General features: G+C 42.5%; 1 protein-coding gene across 5 annotated transcripts in view; it reads right to left on the bottom strand.

The window, feature by feature from the left end:
* Positions 1-312: 312 nt before the first annotated feature.
* Positions 313-20,195, bottom strand: part of LOC143302251 (uncharacterized protein C8orf34 homolog) — a 39,106-nt gene continuing 19,223 nt past the window's right edge. The window contains exons 11-19 of one of the 5 annotated variants that reach the window (XM_076616838.1): positions 13,519-13,553; positions 8,452-8,508; positions 7,981-8,033; positions 6,768-6,801; positions 6,067-6,127; positions 4,626-4,737; positions 3,808-3,916; positions 2,480-2,509; positions 313-1,030 (exon numbers count right to left, since the gene is read on the bottom strand). In XM_076616838.1, the coding sequence (XP_076472953.1) occupies positions 1,023-1,030; positions 2,480-2,509; positions 3,808-3,916; positions 4,626-4,737; positions 6,067-6,127; positions 6,768-6,801; positions 7,981-8,033; positions 8,452-8,508; positions 13,519-13,553 (499 nt within the window). In that variant the 3' untranslated portion in view covers positions 313-1,022. Of the gene's footprint in view, positions 1,031-2,479; positions 2,510-3,807; positions 3,917-4,625; positions 4,742-6,066; positions 6,128-6,767; positions 6,802-7,980; positions 8,034-8,451; positions 8,509-13,518; positions 13,554-20,195 lie in introns of all 5 variants that reach the window. The other 4 variants (XM_076616837.1, XM_076616839.1, XM_076616841.1 and 1 more) reach the window with 4 other exon arrangements.

The following is a 20,195-nucleotide window of genomic DNA, read 5'->3' as shown; positions in this document are numbered from 1 at the left end:
GACCAAGCGTCGTTACGTTACTAAGGTGTTGTCAGGGGAGTTTCATGAAAAGTTATGTGCCACTGTTCCGTATTGGTTTCGTATTAAAGTTTCGCATATGGAAGTATGTGACACTTATCAAAAGTAGGTCTTGTTGTACAGCCTACTGTTTATATAAACTTTTCCATTTGTTGTTTTTATAGACTCATCAGTCGTCTTTCATTTTATTGTTGTGCCATTTATGGATACTTTGAAAATAAATGTATGATCTTATCCATATGTTCCAATTCCCTGCACTGGACCTCATGACAAATAAATCTTAGACGAAGCAGACTTGAGACATACAAGCAGTTTTATTTTAAAAAACACGGAGCAGTAATATACAGACTATGCTGAAGATTATCACAGACACCACGTAACAGATCAAATCACAAATCGGATCACATAAAAAAAACTCCACTTAATTACACTGATTGAGGACTAAAAATGTAACCTTCACAGAGAAATGAGGACAGAAGAGGAAAAAAAAAAGAAAAGTAGCATACACAATCCCTCAAAACAGATTTTGTAACATATTTTAGAGTTAGAATAAAGCACAATTAAAGTCAACAGAACAAACAGTGGCACTTTCTTGATAATCAACCACTTCCACTCTTTCACAATACATTCCTCTACCCAGAAATCATATGAAACACAGCAAAACAACAATGGAAATGAGCAGAAAAACAACAGAATAGTTCATATATCAAAGTCAGTTATCACAAACTGATTTTCCTAATTATGAAAACAACAAACAACCCTCAACCACATCACCAGAATAATTATAAATTACAGTTTTAACACGAGAACAGAACTGCATTTGAAATAAGACAATGTGTAGATGTATCTCTGAGTGGCAGTTTAATATGATCACAGATGTATACTGTAAATCAGTGATATAGAACAGGACATGTAGAACTCTGTCCAATGGCTGCCTTTTAAATAATTTGATGACGCTAAATTCTGCATTTGAGTCTGGACATCCGGCATTGCTGGTGCAGTCTTCAGTAGGCTGCAACAGAACAAGAAGAACTTTTTTGTTTTTTGTTTGGTTTGGTTTTCCTTAAAGCCTGTGAACTGGTTAAAAACTGGCAATCTCAGGGTTTGCAGAACTTTCCAAAACCACATGAAATCAGTAATATTAAAATGGAAAATCACAAGGGAAATAAAAAATTTTCAAAAAAAGAAAGAAAAACAACAACCCCCAAACAAACAAGGTTGTCCCTCTACAAGATGTGCAAGGAGTTTCAAATTCACATTTCAGATTCATTCCTAAATAATCTGTCAGAGGTATGAAAACCTAAAACATTTACACGTATCAAGCACAGTTCTATGATTGTTACACTGCAAATTAATGCAATCTTACTGATTTATATGGTACATATATGCCATTTTATTTGAAACAACCTGCAGTAGTACTGGGCTTTCTCATCATTTGTAAAATTTGAAGTTTCTAGAATACTAGATGAAGACCCTAAATTAAAAGACCTTTTCTTTAGTGTAGATTGAACATAATGTTATTTTATAAGATAGGCATGCAATCAGACCTAAACAAAGTTGAAAAATAATGAGGGGACACAAATAGGCCGTGAGTCCAAAAAGCCAGTCCCTATTACGTCGACTACTACTACATGATAATAATTTTGTATGAATTTAAGGTAATCCCTTTGCACATATTTCATATATTTTTCAATCTTAAAATACCTTTCAGTTATGACTTGTATACATTCTCTTGTTCTAATTTACCTTATTCTGCCCTGTTGAACAGTTCTGTACATTTCACTGAGTACAAATGATTACTTTTGAGCTGAACAGTTTGACTGAAGAGCATCAGCTGAACAGCTGGAAATTCAAAATTCTGAACATTTCTATCAAAACAAAATGCACAATTTACTACGACTGCCTGCAGTCAGAAGTGAACTGGTTGGTTTGAAAATGAAAATTAGAGATGAAGAATATTTGTTCATTTTGCACCTTGAGTGACAGAATTCGGCCTCAAGAGTCATTTGTCCAAAGAGAGAGAAAAAAAATCAGGTAATGGTGCACTGGCATCATATCAAAACAATCCAAAACTTGTCATGAATGTATTAGAATTGTCTCTGTTCCTGTCACGGTAGCATGCCGCATGATTCTGCCACAGAGACAGGGTTCATCAGTGTTTAAAGTCATTCAAACTCATCACTCAACTTGTACAACATTCACTGGTTCATCAATGTTTTATCCGACATCCAGTCTCATCACTCATCTGGTTAATCTGCATTTCAAAACAGTTTGTTGTGGGCTGACTGTCCATATGGAGCCAATAAATCCTAGAAATTCTTCAGCATGGATAGCCAACAACAAAAAAAAAAGGCTTAAATCAGGAAAATATGAAAATAAAGAGAAGGATGTCTGTAAGATGTCAAATCACCAAATGAAGAGACGTTAAAATGATGAACGCAGAAAGACAGAAGTCACTCACATCTTGGGTCTCTCCTCTTTCCTTTGACTCCTGAATGGGAGGAAAAAATAACACAGAAAACTGTTACTGAACACATGCGTTGTGTACACATGTGCGACGGGCGCAATAGCCGAGTGGTTAAAGCGTTGGACTGTCAATCTGAGGGTCCCGGGTTCGAATCACGGTGATGGCGCCTGGTGGGTAAAGGGTGGAGATTTTTACAATCTCCCAGGTCAACATATGTGCAGACCTGCTAGTGCCTGAACCCCCTTCGTGTGTATATGCAAGCAGAAGATCAAATACGCACGTTAAAGATCCTGTAATCCATGTCAGCGTTCGGTGGGTTACGGAAACAAGAACATACCCAGCATGCACACCCCTGAAAACGGAGTATGGCTGCCTACATGGCGGGGTAAAAACGGTCATACATGTAAAAGCCCACTCGTGTGCATATGAGTGAAAGCAGAAGAAGAAGTACACATGTGCAAACTATAATGTACTAATATTCTGCCCTCTGAAAGTGCTGAATGTCAGGGCAGTTTGTAAGTACAGGGCTTAAATTAATAACCTGCAGCAGATGGCTTAGGTATGGACCCTGCAACTGCTGTCACTTCCCCTCATGCCTCTACCATTACCATAAACATAATGACACGCATGAACCGTAAATACCATTTGCAAACAGGTACAAAGTTTACTACGCATACCTGTGTGTATAGAAAGAGATGGGAGCAGGAATATTTTGTGATGAAACAAAATATAAACCTGGGAAAAAATATTAACAAACAAGAAAATCTTTTGTCATATTTTTTTTTTCCTTTTTTGTCTAGAAGAAAAACTTAGTGAACAAATCCTTCAGGTTATACACATACGATGAATAATGCTTTCATTTGTGTGGTTTCAAGCGCACACATGCCCCCACACAGGCATCAGTCTTGGTACACCAGTGATTACTGTTAGAAGATAGTGTTAAAAAGAATACTAATAACCTGTCAATACTGCCACCCAATTCAAACAATCAAAAATAAACTCTATGCCTTCCTGAAAGTGAATCATATTCTGGATTGGTCCCTATCTCTATCATTTTCCTTTCTTTTCCTTTTCTTCAGAATTTGCTTGAAATTTATTCAGGATGAATCTCTGAACCTTCTAATAAGCAACAATCCCCCTTCAACTGATTAAAAACAACAATAACAAACAAACATAAATCGTAACAGGTGCTTGATTTTGACAGACAAAAGGACACACAGCTGACTCCAATCCTAGACACCCCCTCCCCTCATCCCCCCCAAAGAAAACCCACAGAGCCAGAGCTTCATGTTGCCAGACAACAGAACTCAGTGTGGACTCACTCTGGTTCCAGTCCTGAACGCTGGCAGCATCAGAATCGTCCGGAACCACCCAGCCACCTGACCGTGCGGATGTGATGTCCGTCCTACGCTCCAGTTCTGGAGAGCTGTCCTGCGGGTCAAACACACCATCACAGTAACACACTTGTGGTTGTCAGTACAGACTAGATTTTATTATTATTTTATTTTTATCTTTGTCACAATAACACAAGGTTGCCAGTACAGACTACATTTTATTTATGCTTTTTATTTTTGTCACAATATGGTTATGAAGTTTAAAAAAAAAAAAAAAAGACTACACACTACCAACTAAAGTTGCTGCTCCATGTTGTGTTATGTGAATCAAAATAGAGTTATCCTCAGCAGCTTGCTTTCCTGAAAGAATATTTGATTGAGAGCAAATAACTGCTCAATGACCATTAAGAAGTTGAATAGATGATCGAATATACTGACACAAATTTAAAGTGTCAGTAAAAGTGTTGTAAACTGATGTCTCTTAGAATTGTCAATATAACACTGATAAATTCACACTCCGCCATCTCACAATATTCCTCAAAATGAAGGAACAAAGCTGCTCCTAAGACATGAATTAAAGAATGCTGGTATTTTTAGCATTTTAATTTCACATTACAATAATCATGTCTCTTTCAGTTATAAGTCTCTTCCAGCATAAACGTTAATTTTTTTCACATGACACATTCTCCATAAAAGACACAAGACAAAATAATTTTCAATTTAACTGATAAACATGCACCTTCCTGACAAGATAGGAAGCCGGATCATCGGCCCAAGCAGTACATGTGGTCGCTCATTGGACTCACCTCTCCCTGGACGTTCAGTCCATGGGACCATGTCTGGTTGGCAGGAAGGTCAAGGTCACCGGCAGTCAAGGTCACCTGCTGCAGGGACTCTGGGGCAGTGGCTGCCAGGTCTCTGTTGAACAAAGGGCACACTGAAATACTGGATCTTGAAGATAAAAAGGAAAAGGTTGGTGTCTGTTGAACAAAGGACACACTGAAATATAGATCTTGAAGATAAAAAGGAAAAGGTTGGTGTCTGTTGAACAAAGGACACACTGAAATACAGATCTTGAAGATAAAAAGGAAAAGGTTGGTGTCTGTTGAACAAAGGTCACACTGAAATACAGGATCTTAAAGGAAAAGGTTGGTGTCTGTTGAACAAAGGTCACACTGAAAAAAGGATCTTAAAAAGGTCAGTCGCTGTTGAACAAAGGTCACACTGAAAAAAGGATCTTAAAAAGGTTGGTCGCTGTTGAACAAAGGTCATGCTGAAATTCTGCATCTAAAAGGAAAAGGTTGGTCTCTGCTGAACAAAGGTCACAAAAAAATTCTGGATCTTAAAGGAAAAGGTCGGTCTCAATTAAATGAAAGTCACACTGAAATTCTGGATCTTAAAGAAAAAAAGGAAAAGGTTGGTCTCTGCTGAATGAAGGTCACACTGAAATATGAATCTTTAAAAAAAAATTTTTTAATTTTTTTTAAAGGAAAAGGTTGGTCTCTCTTGAACGAAGATCACAATGAAATATGGATCATAAAGAAAAAAATGAAAAGGTTGGTCCATGTTGAATGAAGGTCACACTGAAATATGGATCTTAAAAAAAGAGAGAGAAAAAAAAAGGGGAAAAGGTTGGTCTCTCTTGAACGAAGATCACAATGAAATATGGATCTTAAAGAAAAAAAAAAGGAAAAGGTTGGTCTCTGTTGAATGAAGGTCACACTGAAATATGGATCTTTAAAATAAAAAAAAAGAGGAAAAGGTTGGTCTCTCTTAACGAAGATCACAATGAAATATGGATCTTAAAGAAAAAAAGGAAATGGTCAACAATGATGATGACAACAGTGGTGAATGCCATAAATGGTATTTTTAAATCACAGTGCTTTAACTCACTCCATGCCAAGAGTTTTTGCCCTTGCGAATCCCTGAAAACCCAGGGTTTGTATAGGATGGGAAAAAAGCCAGTCCCTATTACTTCTACTACTACTACTACATGATAATAATTTTGTATGAATTTAAGGTAATCTCTTTGCACATATTTCATATATTTTTCAATCTTAAAATACCTTTCAGTTATGACTTGTATACATTCGCTTGTTCTAATTTACCTTATTCTGCCCTGTTGAACAGTTCTGTACATTTCACATCGAACACTTTTTCCGACGACATCCGCATATGCGGACAATGGCAGCGAGTGAGTTAATCAAATTCACTGTTTGATATAAAATCTTTCACTGACATACTTACTGTCTGCCTTGCTGGCGAGTCCTGTGTCGTTTCTGTCTGCTGTGAGGAACGACAGACTCTGCTGAAATCACAAAGACACACAACCACATAATTGTTATGCTCCTTCTTCTTTCTGTTACACAACCAACATCGACTTGCCGATGACTCTGACATATACAGCATGTTCATTTTCACATACCATGGGGATCTGTCTCTGTGAACAGCACAACTAAACATGCATCTGTTGAGTGGGAAAGTTTGTATAAGCTTGTGCACACGTACACACAAAATGCACTCATGCACACATACTCACAAATGCACATGCTCACACACACACGCATGTATATGCATGCATGTATACACGTTAATGTTTACACACACTGGGCAACTTGTGATTCATTTCATTGGTGAAGTAATATGACTAATGTCTCCTCCATCCCACGCCTAACCATATCAACTTTTTTTTTCTTTTTTTTTTTTTTTTTTGTCTCTGCCAACCCACCACCCCATCCTCATCCACCCCCTTTCCCACTCTCCGCACCCACTGTGTGTGTGTGTGTGTGTGTGTGTGCGTGTGTGTGTGTGTGTGTGCATGTGTGTGTGTGCGCATGTGTGCATGTTTGTGTTTCATTTGTTTATTGTCTACTTGCTACACACACACACACACACTTGACTGCTGGGCAACGAAAACACACAAACAACCCCCCCCAAAAAAAACTTACCATCAGAATCTGGAACATTCCATACAGGCCTCCTCTGTCAACAGAACAAAGCAAAATGTCATCGGGGAAAAGAACAGTCAGTCTCTTTTTCAATAATGTTTAATTTTCTGAAAAATAGCCACAGTCAATGAGAGGAAGATGAGTTATCCATGTGCACTCATGTCTATCCACTTGAGCTATATATATATATATATATATATAGATACATACATACCAACCTGGAGGAGTGGACAGGGCAACATCAAAGACCAATAACTGGGTGTGTTGTGCATGTGTAGCACATGTGCATGTGTGTGTGTGTGTGTGTGTGCATGTGTGTGTGTGTGTGTGTGTGCGCGCGTTGTCACAACAGATTCTCTGTGTGAAATTCAAGTTGCTTTCCATTTGGAATGACTTTGCTGTACTGTGTAAGTTTGTTTTTTGTTGTTTTTTTTCTACAGAATGTTGCCAGTTTCACAACCCCTTCGTTTAGAGGTTGTTGTGGGGGGTTTTTTATGTGTGATGATTGCAAGCTGTACACGGGACCTCAGTTAATCTCATCTGAAAGACTAGCACCTAGTCCACAACTCAAGACCTCACGGAAAGGGGAGTACAATACCGATGTCTGCATATAGGACTCGCACCTGCGGACGTTCACTTCCTACGTAGGGTGCATCATACCACTACGCCACCTCTCCACTGCAACAACCATAGTCGTGGAGGGGTGTTGTTGAGGTAACCCATCTGCCAAGAAAGCAACAGAATCTGCACACACTGGACTGAACCCCACACTCCCCAGTGTTTTCTACCCCTCCACTGGACCCTTGAGTGCTGGTCTGGACGCTAGTCATATGGATGAGACGAAAAACTGAGGTCCCGTGTGAAGCATGCACTTCGGGCATGTAAAAGAACCCTATGGCAACAAAGGGACTGTCCCTGGCATTATTCTGTGGAAAAACCCACTACGATAATAAAACCCAAACACTTGCGGGCAGAGAAAGAACAAAGAAAAAAAGGGTGACTATGCACTGTAGCAATATAGTCTCCCTGTGGAGAGCAGCCTAAGTTTTTGTATTGTATTGTATTACTCTTTTGACACAATAGATTTCTCTGTGTGAAATTCGGGCAGCTCTACCAAGGGACAGCGCATCGCTACAGAACGCCACAGATAAATAAATCTGTTGTTACGTAAAGAAGGAACCAACCAACCAACCAACCAGAATACTATACGTACAGGTCCAGTGACTTGAGAGACACTCTCAAACTCGTCTTCGCTTTCCCACCGGCCTGCACACACACACACAGCAAACAGTGCCGTACACAACAGAGCTCTCTCCACTTCACTGAAATCCTGACTTTTTAAAAAGCTTAACATTCATTTTTCCTGTCCTGATATGGCCTTGTGCAGATGGCTGGACTATAAGCAACAAAGTCAAATCCATTACTCGTTACCTTGAGAATGACAATGTAACCTTGCTTCCATACAATGTCCAAACCAGCAGCATCCTGTCTTGTATCTTTTTTTCAAAAATGGAATCATTCGGTTGCCCGTTTCTAAGGGGGAACAAAACCATTCTACCTTGTTTCTCATTACACATGAAAAATGAGTATGTAGATGGAACACAAGCCAGACTGCATCTCTGCACGGAGAAAACATAACAGGCAGCTGCATAGAAAGCCCTCACAGCTGCGTTACACATCTTACCTGCAGGACTGACATTTTCCCGGTCTGATTCGTAGCCTTCGAATGACTGCAAGCTGTCTGAAAACAATGAGAACAAGTGAAGCATCGATGGATTTTTGGTTGGCTTAAAATGACTGCTTTTCGTAGCCTTCAAATGACTGTAATCTGTCTGAAAACAAGAAAAGTAAAACCTCATTAGATTTCTTTTTTCATAAATCATTTGTCATATCTAAAGTTTAAATGTCACGAGAGCGTTGGGGAATATTTCTGCTGTTAGTCAACTGAAGTAAAGCATTTGAAGCTGGGTTAGAGGATTTTTGTTTCATTTCACTTTCATAGGAAATGCAGTTATCAAGTCTGACAGCAGAGAGGAAGGCGGCAGAATGGTCAAGACACTTATCTGCCAGTACAGTGTCTGTGAGGGTGTGGGTTTGAATCCCGCTCTTGCCCTTTCTCCCAAGTTTGACTGGGTATCAAACTAAGCGTCCAGTCATTCAGACGATACAATAAACTGAGGTCCCTGACTGGATATCAAACTAAGCGTCCAGTCATTCAGACGATACAATAAACTGAGGTCCCTGACTGGATATCAAACTAAGCGTCCAGTCATTCAGGCCATACAATAAACTGAGGTCCCTGACTGGATATCAAACTAAGCGTCCAGTCATTCAGGCGATACAATAAACTGAGGTCCCTGACTGGGTATCAAACTAAGCATCCAGTCATTCAGACGATACAATAAACTGAGGCCCCTGACTGGATATCAAACTAAGCGTCCAGTCATTCAGACGATACAATAAACTGAGGCCCCTGACTGGATATCAAACTAAGCGTCCAGTCATTCAGACGATACAATAAACTGAGGTCCCTGACTGGATATCAAACTAAGCGTCCAGTCATTCAGACGATACAATAAACTGAGGCCCCTGACTGAATATCAAACTAAGCGTCCAGTCATTCAGACGATACAATAAACTGAGGTCCCTGACTGAATATCAAACTAAGCGTCCAGTCATTCAGACGATACAATAAACTGAGGCCCCTGACTGGATATCAAACTAAGCGTCCAGTCATTCAGACGATACAATAAACTGAGGTCCCTGACTGGATATCAAACTAAGCGTCCAGTCATTCAGGCGATACAATAAACTGAGGTCTCTGACTGGGTATCAAACTAAGCATCCAGTCATTCAGACGATACAATAAACTGAGGTCCCTGACTGGATATCAAACTAAGCGTCCAGTCATTCAGGTGATACAATAAACTGAGGTCCCTGACTGGATATCAAACTAAGCGTCCAGTCATTCAGACGATACAATAAACTGAGGTCCCTGACTGGATATCAAACTAAGCGTCCAGTCATTCAGACGATACAATAAACTGAGGTCCCTGACTGGATATCAAACTAAGCGTCCAGTCATTCAGGTGATACAATAAACTGAGGTCCCTGACTGGATATCAAACTAAGCGTCCAGTCATTCAGACGATACAATAAACTGAGGTCTCTGACTGGGTATCAAACTAAGCATCCAGTCATTCAGACGATACAATAAACTGAGGCCCCTGACTGGATATCAAACTAAGCGTCCAGTCATTCAGACGATACAATAAACTGAGGCCCCTGACTGGATATCAAACTAAGCGTCCAGTCATTCAGACGATACAATAAACTGAGGTCCCTGACTGGATATCAAACTAAGCGTCCAGTCATTCAGACGATACAATAAACTGAGGCCCCTGACTGAATATCAAACTAAGCGTCCAGTCATTCAGGCGATACAATAAACAGAGGTCCCTGACTGGATATCAAACTAAGCGTCCAGTCATTCAGGCGATACAATAAACTGAGGTCCCTGACTGGATATCAAACTAAGCGTCCAGTCATTCAGACGATACAATAAACTGAGGTCCCTGACTGGATATCAAACTAAGCGTCCAGTCATTCAGACGATACAATAAACTGAGGTCCCTGACTGGATATCAAACTAAGCGTCCAGTCATTCAGGTGATACAATAAACTGAGGTCCCTGACTGGATATCAAACTAAGCGTCCAGTCATTCAGACGATACAATAAACTGAGGTCCCTGACTGGATATCAAATTGAGCGTCCTGTCATTCAGGCGATACAATAAACTGAGGCCCCTGACTGGATATCAAACTAAGCGTCCAGTCATTCAGACGATACAATAAACTGAGGTCCCTGACTGAATATCAAACTAAGCGTCCAGTCATTCAGACGATACAATAAACTGAGGTCCCTGACTGGATATCAAACTAAGCGTCCAGTCATTCAGACGATACAATAAACTGAGGTCCCTGACTGGATATCAAACTCAGCGTCCAGTCATTCAGACGATACAATAAACTGAGGTCCCTGACTGGATATCAAACTAAGCGTCCAGTCATTCAGACGATACAATAAACTGAGGTCCCTGACTGGATATCAAACTAAGCGTCCAGTCATTCAGACGATACAATAAACAGAGGTCCCTGACTGGATATCAAACTAAGCGTCCAGTCATTCAGGCGATACAATAAACTGAGGTCCCTGACTGAATATCAAACTAAGCGTCCAGTCATTCAGGCGATACAATAAACTGAGGTCCCTGACTGGATATCAAACTAAGCGTCCAGTCATTCAGGCAATACAATAAACTGAGGTCCCTGACTGGGTATCAAACTAAGCATCCAGTCATTCAGGCCATACAATAAACTGAGGTCCCTGACTGGATATCAAACTAAGCGTCCAGTCATTCAGGCGATACAATAAACTGAGGTCCCTGACTGGATATCAAACTAAGCATCCAGTCATTCAGGCGATACAATAAACTGAGGTCCCTGACTGGATATCAAACTAAGCGTCCTGTCATTCAGGCGATACAATAAACTGAGGTCCCTGACTGGATATCAAACTAAGCGTCCAGTCATTCAGGCGATACAATAAACTGAGGTCCCTGACTGGATATCAAACTAAGCGTCGAGTCATTCAGGCGATACAATAAACTGAGGTCCCTGACTGGATATCAAACTAAGCGTCCAGTCATTCAGGCGATACAATAAACTGAGGTCCCTGACTGGATATTAAACTAAGCGTCCAGTCATTCAGGTGATACAATAAACTGAGGTCCCTGACTGGATATCAAACTGAGCATCCAGTCATTCAGGCGATACAATAAACTGAGGTCCCTGACTGGATATCAAATTGAGCGTCCAGTCATTCAGGCCATACAATAAACTGAGGTCCCTGACTGGATATCAAATTGAGCGTCCAGTCATTCAGACGATACAATAAACTGAGGTCCCTGACTGGATATCAAACTAAGCGTCCAGTCATTCAGGCGATACAATAAACTGAGGTCCCGTGTGCTGCATGCACACTGAAAAAGAACCCATGGCAACAAAAGTGTTGTCCTCTGGCAAAATTCTGTAGGAGCAATCCACTCTGACAGGTAGACAATAATATACATGCACAGACTGACGGCCTTAACAGGGCCCTGGGTCATGCTGCTGTCTGTCTGCCTCACTGACGTGGTGTAGCGTGTATGGATATACAATCACTGTCACCAAAATATCAACAGTGATAACAAGATTTGTTTTCCTCTATATGACTACAGAGCATTACAATAGTAAGAGCACCAAGTATACTTAGCAGCATTTGCTACAGACTGCTTTCCTTTGTATGTATCAAGAATAAGACTGATTCTGCTTTGTTCTGCAATGAGCATTTGCATTCTTTGTGACAACGTATAAAAAGCTTAAAACAGCATTTCAGATGTCCAAACTAGTTGCCCGCCCCCCACCCCCTCCACACACACACTTGCATGCACACACACACACACACACACACACACACACACACTCACTCACACCTTGTACATAAATTCCATGACCGTCCAGAACACAGGATTTTCTGGCAACGAATAAGAATTAAACTCACAATATTCTCCCACCCACCCCCACAAGAAAAGGTGCCTTAAACTGAAGCAGAGCTTTCAGTCAGAATGACAGAAACTGGTGCTTCCTGAAAGAAGGCCGCTTGGGAACGTATACAACAATGACCACTACATGAAAAATATTTATATGGTGAAAGACACATGTTTGACACAATCATAATACAAATGTAGTAGTAGAAGTACGTTGTTGTTTTTTGTGGGTTTTTTACAATGTATGCTGTCAGACGATAATACAAATGTTTGACAAATAAGTGGTTTGTTTTCTTCTTAATCAGCACTCTCATGACTCACTTTATTCTCTGGTCTTCTCTGAAAACCCGTTTTTCAAGCCAGGGTCAAGGTTATGAATGTGTGTGTGTGTGTGTGTGTGTGTGTGTGTGTGTGTGTGTGTGTGTGTGTGTGAGTGCCAATGCATGTATATGTGTCCTGCATGTGTGTGTGTGTACGCGCGTGTGCGTGCATGTGTGTGTGTGTGTGTGTGAGAGAGAGAGAGAGAGAGAGAGAGAGAGAGCGCTCCCTTTGTTTGATATATACCATATGATAACAACAACTTTTACCCAAATCTGGCCCAATATTTACAACACGTATACGTATCCAAGCAACTCATCAAAGACATACATTAACCACCTCATCATCAGTAACAGTAATAAATCAATGAACATCGCCACTCACCAGTTACTAACACTCCTATTCATTATCTATATTATCAACAATCCGACCCTGTAAAGTACAGGTTTTTGTGAGAACAATGTTCTGCATCAAGTATAATTCTTCATTCAATAATCAATTCATTCTTTGGAGTGTAGTTAAAAACAATATAACTTACTGTATGATTAAAGAACACAGAATACGTAATTCAAAGAAATACAGAAAAAAAACAAACTTTTCTTGTTCAGAAATGCTGCAGAAGCCAGAAAAATCATAATATAACTCATTCCTAACATATAATAGTATGTTTAGAGGCGCTGCATTAGTGAGAAAGCTAGCAATGTCGTTCATTCAAAAATTATGATGCAATGCCTAAAAGAAAAGAAAATAGCTACAAAAGTTAGAAAGATGATGGCATCACTCATTCCTAACATATAATGCCAGGCTCAGAAGTAGTACAGGAGTTAGACAGGATCAATACGTACCAATCTTTCTCATACCATCACCCCGAGGACTCAAGCTGCAAGAGCAGAAAGGGTTTACCTCATTCACCACAAAGAAAGGAAAAAAAAAAAAAAAAAAGAAAACAAGATGTGTACACCCTGACATTTCTGACCATCCATTCCACCTTTACAAGCTTACACAAGCAATGTCTCAACACAAATTAAAAGACACAAACTTAAAATACACACACACGCACAAAAAATCACACAGACAGCATAGGAGACTGTCAACATGGCGTTGATTCCTTCACCAGATAATCCGCACAGAGTTACGATGTTTTTCAGCATATGATAATAGAGTTACGATGTTTTTCAGCATATGATTTTTAGAGTTACGATGGTTTTCAGCATATGATTACTGAAGTTGAACAGTGCTACTGTTAATCTTAAGTGCAAGGAAAGTGAAAAAAATGCAAGTAAACAGCATTATCAAGCCAGAAAGCATACATTGTTTTTGTTTTGCTTGTTTTTTTTTACAAAACAGAAATACAACAAACACTGTCAACAGAAAACGTCCCCAGGCAAGAGAGGGGGAAAAAAAGCAAAAGATGTGCACTTAGATCTCATATACTATGAGACATCTTCACAACACCACATCACTACCATTTCATATTATTTTTTAATTTTTTATTTTATTATATTTTTTATTTTTATTTTTTCTCAAGACCCGACTAAGTGCATTGGGTTACGCTGCTGGTCAGGCATCTGCTTGGCAGATGTGGTATAGCGTGTATATGGATTTGTCCGAACGCAGTGACGCCTCCTTGAGCTACTGATACTGATACTGATACCATTTCAATCAATACGCTGGGTACAGCAACAAAATCAACAACAGAGATACCATGGGGAAAAGAGAAGGGTTGTGTTTTACATATCATTTTTTTCCTTTACGGTTTCAATTTCAAGGTGTCAAAGTGTGCTGATTGATCTATGTAGGCTGCTTCTGATGTTTAGCTATTCAACCCTGAGCCCGCCTACCATGTGGGTACCACTGATCACCATTCTCTGCCTACCAGGTGGGTAACACTGATCACCATTCTCTGCCAGGTGGGTACCACTGATCACCATTCTCTGCCTACCTGGTGGGTGCCACTGATCACCATTCTCTGCCTACCAGGTGGGTACCACTGATCACCATTCTCTGCCTACCAGGTGGGTACCACTGATCACCATTCTCTGCCTGGTGGGTACCACTGATCACCATTCTCTGCCTGGTGGGTACCACTGATCACCATTCTCTACCTACCAGGTGGGTACCACTGATCACCATTCTCTGCCTACCTGGTGGGTACCACTGATCACCATTCTCTGCCTACCAGGTGGGTACCACTGATCACCATTCTCTACCTGGTGGGTACCACTGATCACCATTCTCTACCTGGTGGGTGTCACTGATCACCATTCTCTACCTGGTGGGTACCACTGATCACCATTCTCTACCAGGTGGGTGTCACTGATCACCATTCTCTGCCTACCAGGTGGGTGTCACTGATCACCATTCTCTGCCTACCAGGTGGGTGTCACTGATCACCATTCTCTACCAGGTGGGTGTCACTGATCACCATTCTCTGCCTACCAGGTGGGTACCACTGATCACCATTCTCTGCCTACCAGGTGGGTACCACTGATCACCATTCTCTACCTACCTGGTGGGTACCACTGATCACCATTCTCTACCAGGTGGGTACCACTGATCACCATTCTCTGCCAGGTGGGTGTCACTGATCACCATTCTCTGTCTACCAGGTGGGTACCACTGATCACCATTCTCTACCAGGTGGGTACCACTGATCACCATTCTCTGTCTGCCAGGTGGGTGTCACTGATCACCATTCTCTACCAGGTGGGTACCACTGATCACCATTCTCTACCTGGTGGGTACCACTGATCACCATTCTCTGTCTACCAGGTGGGTGTCACTGATCACCATTCTCTACCAGGTGGGTGTCACTGATCACCATTCTCTGCCAGGTGGGTGTCACTGATCACCATTCTCTGCCAGGTGGGTGTCACTGATCACCATTCTCTACCAGGTGGGTACCACTGATCACCATTCTCTACCAGGTGGGTGTCACTGATCACCATTCTCTGCCTACCTGGTGGGTGTCACTGATCACCATTCTCTACCAGGTGGGTACCACTGATCACCATTCTCTGCCAGGTGGGTGTCACTGATCACCATTCTCTGCCAGGTGGGTGTCACTGATCACCATTCTCTACCAGGTGGGTACCACTGATCACCATTCTCTGCCTACCTGGTGGGTGTCACTGATCACCATTCTCTGCCTACCTGGTGGGTGTCACTGATCACCATTCTCTGCCTACCTGGTGGGTGTCACTGATCACCATTCTCTACCAGGTGGGTGTCACTGATCACCATTCTCTGTCTACCAGGTGGGTGTCACTGATCACCATTCCCTACCAGGTGGGTACCACTGATCACCATTCTCTACCTGGTGGGTGTCACTGATCACCATTCTCTGCCAGGTGGGTACCACTGATCACCATTCTCTACCAGGTGGGTACCACTGATCACCATTCCCTACCAGGTGGGTACCACTGATCACCATTCTCTACCTGGTGGGTGTCACTGATCACCATTCCCTACTAGGTGGGTGTCACTGATCACCATTCTCTACCAGGTAGGTACCACTGATCACCATTCTCTACCAGGTGGGTACCACTGATCACCATTCTCTGTCTACCAGGTGGGTACCACTGATCACCATTCTCTACCAGGTGGGTACCACTGATCACCATTCTCTGTCTACCAGGTGGGTACCACTGATCACCATTCTCTACCAGGTGGGTGTCACTGATCACCATTCTCTACCAGGTGGGTACCACTGATCACCATTCTCTGTCTACCAGGTGGGTACCACTGATCACCATTCTCTACCAGGTGGGTGTCACTGATCACCATTCTCTACCAGGTGGGTACCACTGATCACCATTCTCTACCAGGTGGGTGCCACTGATCACCATTCTCTGCCTACCAGGTGGGTACCACTGATCACCATTCTCTACCAGGTGGGTGCCACTGATCACCATTCTCTGCCTACCAGGTGGGTACCACTGATCACCATTCTCTGTCTACCAGGTGGGTGCCACTGATCACCATTCTCTACCAGGTGGGTACCACTGATCACCATTCTCTGCCTACCAGGTGGGTACCACTGATCACCATTCTCTGCCTGGTACTGATCACCATTCTCTGCCTGGTGGGTACCACTGATCACCATTCTCTACCTACCAGGTGGGTACCACTGATCACCATTCTCTGCCTACCTGGTGGGTACCACTGATCACCATTCTCTACCTACCAGGTGGGTACCACTGATCACCATTCTCTACCTGGTGGGTACCACTGATCACCATTCTCTACCTGGTGGGTGTCACTGATCACCATTCTCTACCTGGTGGGTACCACTGATCACCATTCTCTACCAGGTGGGTGTCACTGATCACCATTCTCTGCCTACCAGGTGGGTGTCACTGATCACCATTCTCTGCCTACCAGGTGGGTGTCACTGATCACCATTCTCTACCAGGTGGGTGTCACTGATCACCATTCTCTGTCTACCATGTGGGTACCACTGATCACCATTCTCTGCCTACCAGGTGGGTACCACTGATCACCATTCTCTACCTGGTGGGTACCACTGATCACCATTCTCTACCAGGTAGGTACCACTGATCACCATTCTCTGCCAGGTGGGTGTCACTGATCACCATTCTCTGTCTACCAGGTGGGTACCACTGATCACCATTCTCTACCAGGTGGGTACCACTGATCACCATTCTCTGTCTGCCAGGTGGGTGTCACTGATCACCATTCTCTACCAGGTGGGTACCACTGATCACCATTCTCTACCTGGTGGGTACCACTGATCACCATTCTCTGTCTACCAGGTGGGTGTCACTGATCACCATTCTCTACCAGGTGGGTGTCACTGATCACCATTCTCTGCCAGGTGGGTGTCACTGATCACCATTCTCTGCCAGGTGGGTGTCACTGATCACCATTCTCTACCAGGTGGGTACCACTGATCACCATTCTCTACCAGGTGGGTGTCACTGATCACCATTCTCTGCCTACCTGGTGGGTGTCACTGATCACCATTCTCTACCAGGTGGGTACCACTGATCACCATTCTCTGCCAGGTGGGTGTCACTGATCACCATTCTCTGCCAGGTGGGTGTCACTGATCACCATTCTCTACCAGGTGGGTACCACTGATCACCATTCTCTGCCTACCTGGTGGGTGTCACTGATCACCATTCTCTGCCTACCTGGTGGGTGTCACTGATCACCATTCTCTGCCTACCTGGTGGGTGTCACTGATCACCATTCTCTACCAGGTGGGTGTCACTGATCACCATTCTCTGTCTACCAGGTGGGTGTCACTGATCACCATTCCCTACCAGGTGGGTACCACTGATCACCATTCTCTACCTGGTGGGTGTCACTGATCACCATTCTCTGCCAGGTGGGTACCACTGATCACCATTCTCTACCAGGTGGGTACCACTGATCACCATTCCCTACCAGGTGGGTACCACTGATCACCATTCTCTACCTGGTGGGTGTCACTGATCACCATTCCCTACTAGGTGGGTGTCACTGATCACCATTCTCTACCAGGTAGGTACCACTGATCACCATTCTCTACCAGGTGGGTACCACTGATCACCATTCTCTGTCTACCAGGTGGGTACCACTGATCACCATTCTCTACCAGGTGGGTACCACTGATCACCATTCTCTACCAGGTGGGTACCACTGATCACCATTCTCTGTCTACCAGGTGGGTACCACTGATCACCATTCTCTACCAGGTGGGTGTCACTGATCACCATTCTCTACCAGGTGGGTACCACTGATCACCATTCTCTGTCTACCAGGTGGGTACCACTGATCACCATTCTCTACCAGGTGGGTGTCACTGATCACCATTCTCTACCAGGTGGGTACCACTGATCACCATTCTCTACCTACCAGGTGGGTACCACTGATCACCATTCTCTGCCTACCAGGTGGGTACCACTGATCACCATTCTCTACCTACCAGGTGGGTGTCACTGATCACCATTCTCTGCCTACCAGGTGGGTACCACTGATCACCATTCTCTGCCTACCAGGTGGGTACCACTGATCACCATTCTCTGCCTAAGCCCACCTAGCTGTCAGGAGAAGAAACCTGTTCACTTAAACCAGTTTGTCAGCTGGCTATTATGCATTTAACTGCTAGGTAAGGGAAATAACTGGAACTTAACTTCTTTCCTCGCAAGCATGTGAAGTTTTGATCCAAAAATCTAACGATTAGTGTGTTTTATAAACTGGTTTTCTGCATCCATATAACAGAACATCATAGACTTACTGCACAGTAAGTGCTCTATGAAATTATGACAGATTTTTGCAGCAAATTTGACCCAGATAATAAAGATCTGACTAATGATGTATCCAATAATTCTTGGAAAAATGAAGGAGACTAAATTTGAAACCTGTCTGGACAAAGTGGCAAACCTGTGAATCAAGAAGACAACCCGCAACCTTCAACATCAACAGGACCTGACATCTTACTGTTTCTGTTTTTTTATTTAAAGTTATAGTAAAATATTGCATTACGTTGTCTTGATTCTTCAGCAACTAGTGTCAAAATTATATTTCAGTCTTTACGTGAAGTTTGGTAGCTATTGGTTGAGCGGTTGCTATAACATTGTGCCTGAAGTGAAGCACCCCTTTCTCTGGGTGCAGCCAGGCCGAAACGTGCCAAGCTGGGGTGACTGCAGGGGCAGAAGACCTTAACTCACTTAGTACTGCCAGTTAGCTCCCCTGACTCTCTCCACAGGTGACCCATTTGTATGGGTAAGAAAAAGAATCGCCAAAAAACAAATGTCAGAATTCATGAACTGAAAACTTCCAAACTGATCAGTAACGTAATGAGTTAGTTGGGGACAAAATATAAAACTTCCTCCCTTCTTATGCTATCACACAGTGAGATGATGAAAGTATCCATATTTTTTGTTTGAAATTTGCACACACTGATGACTTGTGAACGAACCCAGGAAAGCACACAGAGTTTGAAACAGATTAAATTCAGAATGTTAAATAGCCACGATAGGGCCCCTTCGTCTAATTCTGTTGTCTGCCCTGTGACTGAGACGAAACTGGGTCAGACACCATTGTTGACATGCTCTGTTCACGTGAACCAGTCACTGCGAAAATAACTCTCCTGCTCGTGAGCACAGCAACACACGCTGCATTTATTGGTTGCTGTGGAGAGTGGAAAGGTCAGTTAAGATATTCTTAGGGTATAACGTCAATATGGAAATTAGGTACCACTCCAAAAATTCAGAACTATCTAGAACCCTGATCCGGCTCCTTCATCTGAAACAGTTGTAAACAGGAAGGCCTTCGTCCTAAGTGACATAAAGGACAGGAAGGGTTAAAAAAAAGAACAACAACTAAACCCCTCAAAACATTTAGTGTTGTTACAAACAGCATCAAAAGAAACCACCAAATAAAAAAGAAGACAGTCAATCATATCTATGTGTACACTCACAACAGTTAGCAACAATGAAATAAAAGCACAAAAAAACAACGAAAACAAAACAAAAAACCAACAAAATGTGTGATGTTAAAGAGGACATCGGTG

The sequence above is a fragment of the Babylonia areolata genome, chromosome 29 (genome assembly GCF_041734735.1).
Source record: "Babylonia areolata isolate BAREFJ2019XMU chromosome 29, ASM4173473v1, whole genome shotgun sequence".
Lineage (NCBI taxonomy): Eukaryota > Metazoa > Mollusca > Gastropoda > Neogastropoda > Buccinidae > Babylonia > Babylonia areolata.
The sequence above is the reverse complement of the archived record's forward strand: the minus strand, read 5'-3'. Positions and strand labels throughout refer to the sequence as shown.